At 45.3% G+C, this 4,260-nt stretch overlaps 1 protein-coding gene across 1 annotated transcript in view; it reads left to right on the top strand.

The window, feature by feature from the left end:
• The first annotated feature begins 491 nt into the window (after nt 1-491).
• The window catches only part of GPX7 (glutathione peroxidase 7), a 22,948-nt gene continuing 19,179 nt past the window's right edge, over nt 492-4,260 (top strand). The window contains exon 1 of the mRNA XM_006879685.1: nt 492-656. Within this exon, the coding sequence (XP_006879747.1) occupies nt 522-656 (135 nt within the window). The 5' untranslated portion in view covers nt 492-521. The remainder of the gene's footprint in view (nt 657-4,260) is intronic.

The raw sequence follows: 4,260 nt of genomic DNA on the forward strand, positions 1-4,260 counted from the left end.
AACAACAACAACAAACCAAAACAAATACGTTTTGGAGAAGGTGTAGCCAGAGTCTCTTTGGAGGCAAAGATGATAAAGATTCGTCTCACATTGGACTTGGAGAGGGACAATACAGGAAGGTGGAGAGGCAGCGAAAGAGAGTAAGCCCTTCAACCAGGTGGGTTGATACAGTGACTGCAGCAATGGGCTCCAGTGTGTCAGAGATTGTCAGGATTGCACAGGATAGGGCAGAATTCCAATGTGTTGTCCATATGGTTACTATGGGTGGTATTTGACTTGTTAGCACCTAACAACAACCAAGCCACAACTAATTAGAAGCTCAGGTCTCTCCACTGCACAGATGGGGAAACTGAGGCCTAGGGTCCAACACTCTACCTCTGCCTTGCAGGGTTCTCTGCAAAGAAGTGGGCGCGTCCTGTCCCCTGGGCTGCGCTGCGCTGGGGCCGCCTCCTCCCGCCCCTCTTGTGCTGGGCCCCCAGCCTAGGCTTTGCCCTCTAAACGCAGCCACCTTGGAAGCAGTCATGGTAGTTGCAGCGGTCGCAGCCTGGCTGCTTCTGTCGGCCGCAGCCTCGGCACAGCGGGAGCAGGACTTCTATGACTTCAAGGTGGTTAACATCCGGGGCAAGCTGGTGTCGCTGGAGAAGTACCGCGGCTCGGTGAGTGGTGTTTTGGTGCCGCCCTGATAGGCGCGCCCAGTGGTCAGGGCCTTTCACTCGCCCCACAACCCCCTAAGCTCCAAAGGGCCCAGATCGCCAGGCCACTTTGTCCTGGTTCTCCACCCCCATGCAGCCATTCCCCCAAACCCCGGAGCCCCCAGACCCTCTCCCGTGACTACGTGGCATGGCCCAGCGCGTGGTGAAACCTGAAACCAGCGCCGCTGGCGTGGCCTTCCCTCCGGGCCTCTCTGGGCAGAGGGGTCTGGATCTGGCCACTGGGCGAGATGCCTGATCCTGTACTTAACCATGCATCACGAGAGAAAAGGTGATTTTAGCATCCTGCAGTCCTTACCTCCCCCATCCCAGTTAATGAGCCTGAAACAAGAGCTGCTTATTTGAATTCATTGGGAACACTGTGTGTTGTAGAGGAAGTTACTACTTTGTGCTCATGGAAACCTTACATGGATCATCCTTTTGACAGTACACTAAAGCCCAGACTAGAAAAGACAGTTTATAGAAGGTCTCTAAGCTATAAAGCGACAGAGCCTGAAGGCAAATCATGTTCTCACCTCTGGTCCACTCTAGGCAAAAGCCTGTAGTGGCAGTTTAGGCCAGCATGTGAGTTACATACTGCGGCTGCCTCCACAGAGCCCAGAGAGGATTTCAGAGAAGCAATGTGACTGGACTCGATCTTTAAAAACAAATGTGAATTTTAGCAAAACAAAAATCATTCCAAGGAGCTCTGGGGCATAATCCCTAGGGAATTTCAGAGCTAATCTAAAAGCTGCACTTCTTGCCTCTCTCAAGATTCCTAACTCACCAGCGGCTTCTCCGGAGAAAGATAAACCATCTCTCTTCCCTTGCAATTTACAGCCCCTGAAAGCTCTCCGGAGGGTCTTCTCAAAGCCAATTCTGACTCCACAGCAACGACTTTAGGATTTATTTTTTTTTTTCCTTTTTAAAATCATTCCAGCAAAGAGTTATGTCCATGCCAGGATTTAGAGGCACACAGCAGGAAGGATGGGGGAGGAGTTGGGAAGACTTGTGGCCATATAAAGATTGTGTAAAGATTTATTTATACTTCAAGCTGTATAAAATTGGAAGGAATATAAAGATTGAGGCTTATAATGGTAGATATATTGGTGAACAAAACATGTGTCTGCTTTAATCAGTACATCACAGAGTTGGACAATGGATAAAAATGATGGAAAAATAATTGATGATTTTGAGCTGTGATGTTGAAGAGGAGTACATGCATTAGAAAAAAGTGCAGCCCAAGGTCTCCTTGAAGGCAAGGACAGCGAAACTTCATCTCACATACTTGGGACATATTGCTAGGAGAGCCTATTCCTTGGCAAGAGACAGGGTCAACACAAGAGACGACCCTCAACAAGACAGATTGACACAGTGACTACAGCAATGGGTTCAAGTATATCAGAGATGATGAGGATGGTACAGGATAGGACATTGTTCAAATCTATTGTTCATAGGGTTGCTATGAGTTGTATTTGACTCAATGGCACCTAATAACAACAATATGAGAAGGAGATAATAAATAAGGAATGGACAAATAAACAAAGTCAGTAGGAATAAGTGTTAAATGAAAATTAATCAAGGTGAGACAGTTACTGAGCTGCTGAGTTATAATTGTAACCCAGCCAGTCCAACTCCAAAGTGCACACCCTTAATCACTGTGCCTAAAGGAAAGCCACAGTTAGTTTGGGGAAATTGTAAATAGTGTTGTAGGTTGTTCAAATGTAGGACTGATGTTTGGACAATATGCTCATTCATTCACTTGCAAATATTTATTGGCTCCTGCTACATGCCTGAGAGCTCTGGTGGCAGGGTCCACAGCAAGTTGGACTGCTAACCCAAATGCCACCAAGACTCTGGCGGATTGAATCCACCAGCAATCTGGTGAAAGATGGCAGTCTCCTCTCTCTGTCATTCACAACATCAGAAACTTAATGGGGGGTTGCTAAAAATCAGAACTGATTCGATGACAGTGAGTTTGAGTTTTTTAGTTTACTTCATGCCTGGCACAGGATCTAACCATGGAGCCATAAACAAGGTAGATGTCAGGCCTTTATATGGCATTGACAGCCTAGCTGAGAAGACAGCTATTTAGACCATGTTGAATATGGACAAATGAGTGACTACTCTGGAACATACTTGCCTACGATGTGGGGGTTTGTATATGAATGGGGATGTGCATGTGAATGGTTTACTTATTTGTTTGTTTACTACTAGAACTCTCCAATCATGGTCAATAGAAACAAGTGCAGAAAATGTGTTGCAAAGCAACCAAATCTCTTTCAAAGTGTCAGTGGAGACATATTACAAGTAATGTGATCTGCCACCATCTTTGAGTAGACTCCCATTACCTGTGTCCTACTTTGGTCAAAATATCCATGGGCAAGAGATTTGGTTGCTCTACAATGCCTAAACTCCCCTAGTTTCCATACCCATGACTGAACTCTTTCAAACAAGCTTGGAAACCTCATGAAAACATACCTGTATGTGGAATATAGAAATTAATGAAAAAGAATAATATGGGGTAGGGGGGGAAACCTGTGTATAGCTGGGTGTGTCTGTGTTTTGGTCTCTTTACTTATAAATCTCTCATTCTGCTGGTGGAACTAGAGGCAAGATACCCCCAAAAGAGTGAAAACATCTGCGCAGAGATCTTAGACATAAAAGACATAGTAGATTAAAAATGTTTTTGTTGTTAGGTGCTACCGAACTGAGGATGACCCATAGCAATCCTATAAATAACAGATCTGAACCCAGGCCTATTGCAGCCCATTGCAGCAGTCACTGTGTCAATCCACATGGTTTAGGGTCTTCCTTTCCTTTGCCAACTCTCTGCCTTTCCAAGCACTATGTTCCTTTCCAAGGAATATCCCACCATAGCAACATGTTCAAAGTATGTGAGGCAAAGCCTCATTATCTTTGCTTCCAAAGAGCACTCTGATTGTACCCTCTCCAGGATATATTTGTTTGTTCTTTTGGCTGTTCATGAAATGTTCAGCACACTTCTTCAACACCACAGCTCAAAGGCATCAATTCTTCTTCTGTCATCCCTACTTGTTGTCCAGTTCTAAGATGTGTAGCAAGTATCAGAAAGACCATGACCTGAATCAGACACACTTTAGTCCTAAAACTGACATCATTATTTCTGAATTATTTGGAGAGGTCCCTAACTGCAGACTTTCCCAGTGTGACACATCTCCTGATTTCCCAACTACTGGTACCAAAGGTGTTAATTATGGATCTCAGTAAAATGAAGTTGTTTACAGGTTGTGCCAAGAAATCTGGAAGACAACTACCTGGCCAACTGACAGGAAGAGATCCATATTTATTCCCATTCCAAAAAAGGTGACTCGACAGTTGTTGTTGTTGTTGTTATGTGCTGTCGAGTCGTTTGTGACTCATAGCGGCCCTATGTATAACAGCCCTAAACCCTGCTCTATCTTGTGCCAATCTCATTGCCTCTGAAACACCCATTCCAATTACCCCAGTCACTGAATCAATCCACCTCATAGAGGGTCTTCCCCTCCTGCGCTGTCCCTCTACTCTACCCAGCATGATGTCCCTCTCCAAG

Source organism: Elephantulus edwardii, unplaced genomic scaffold (genome assembly GCF_000299155.1).
Source record: "Elephantulus edwardii isolate Elephantulus edwardi_28Jun2011 unplaced genomic scaffold, EleEdw1.0 scaffold00005, whole genome shotgun sequence".
Lineage (NCBI taxonomy): Eukaryota > Metazoa > Chordata > Mammalia > Macroscelidea > Macroscelididae > Elephantulus > Elephantulus edwardii.